This window comes from Antrostomus carolinensis, unplaced genomic scaffold (assembly GCF_000700745.2).
Source record: "Antrostomus carolinensis isolate BGI_N321 unplaced genomic scaffold, ASM70074v2 C12850976, whole genome shotgun sequence".
Lineage (NCBI taxonomy): Eukaryota > Metazoa > Chordata > Aves > Caprimulgiformes > Caprimulgidae > Antrostomus > Antrostomus carolinensis.
Genome location: NW_010351313.1, coordinates 1 through 593, shown reverse-complemented (window position 1 = coordinate 593; position 593 = coordinate 1). Strand labels below are relative to the sequence as shown.

At 44.9% G+C, this 593-nt stretch overlaps 1 protein-coding gene across 1 annotated transcript; it reads left to right on the top strand.

Moving 5' to 3' along the window:
* Window positions 1–6: 6 nt before the first annotated feature.
* On the top strand, window positions 7–588 carry LOC104531629 (olfactory receptor 226-like; the record flags this gene model as incomplete). Its single annotated transcript, XM_010176558.2, has 1 exon — window positions 7–588. A coding segment is annotated over one exon (582 nt), but the record flags the coding sequence as incomplete, so codon positions are not given.
* Window positions 589–593: the final 5 nt, after the last annotated feature.

Sequence of the window (593 nt, the reverse complement as noted above, 5' to 3'; positions counted from 1 at the left end):
ATCCTGCCCAGAATGCTGGCAAGTTTCCTAACAAACAAATATGTTATTTCACTTACTGGTTGCTTTCTACAGTACTTTTTCTTCACTGGGCTAGCAGGTGCAGAATGCTGTCTCCTGACTGTCATGTCTTATGACCGGTACATTGCGATATGCAAACCACTGCATTACACAACCATCATGAATGGCAGGTGCTGCCACAAGTTAGCAGGGGGATCTTGGGTAACTGGGTTGTTGGCTAGTGCCATAGTCACCTTTCTGATGCCACAGCTAACTTTCTGTGGCCCAAATGAAATTGATCATTTCTTCTGTGACTTCATGCCGGTGGTAAAGCTCTCCTGCAGTGATACTCACTGGATTGAGCTTGTAACATTCATCTTGGCCTCTCTTTTGACACTGCCCCCATTTCTCTTGACACTCATATCTTATGTGTACATCAGCAACACTGTCCTCAGGATCCCATCCTCCACAGGAAGGCATAAGGTTTTTTCTACCTGTTCTTCACACCTCACTGTGGTGACGCTTTTCTATGGGACCTTGATTGTTGTGTATTTGGTACCAAAAGTACACATACTGGGAGACCTCAACAAAGTGTT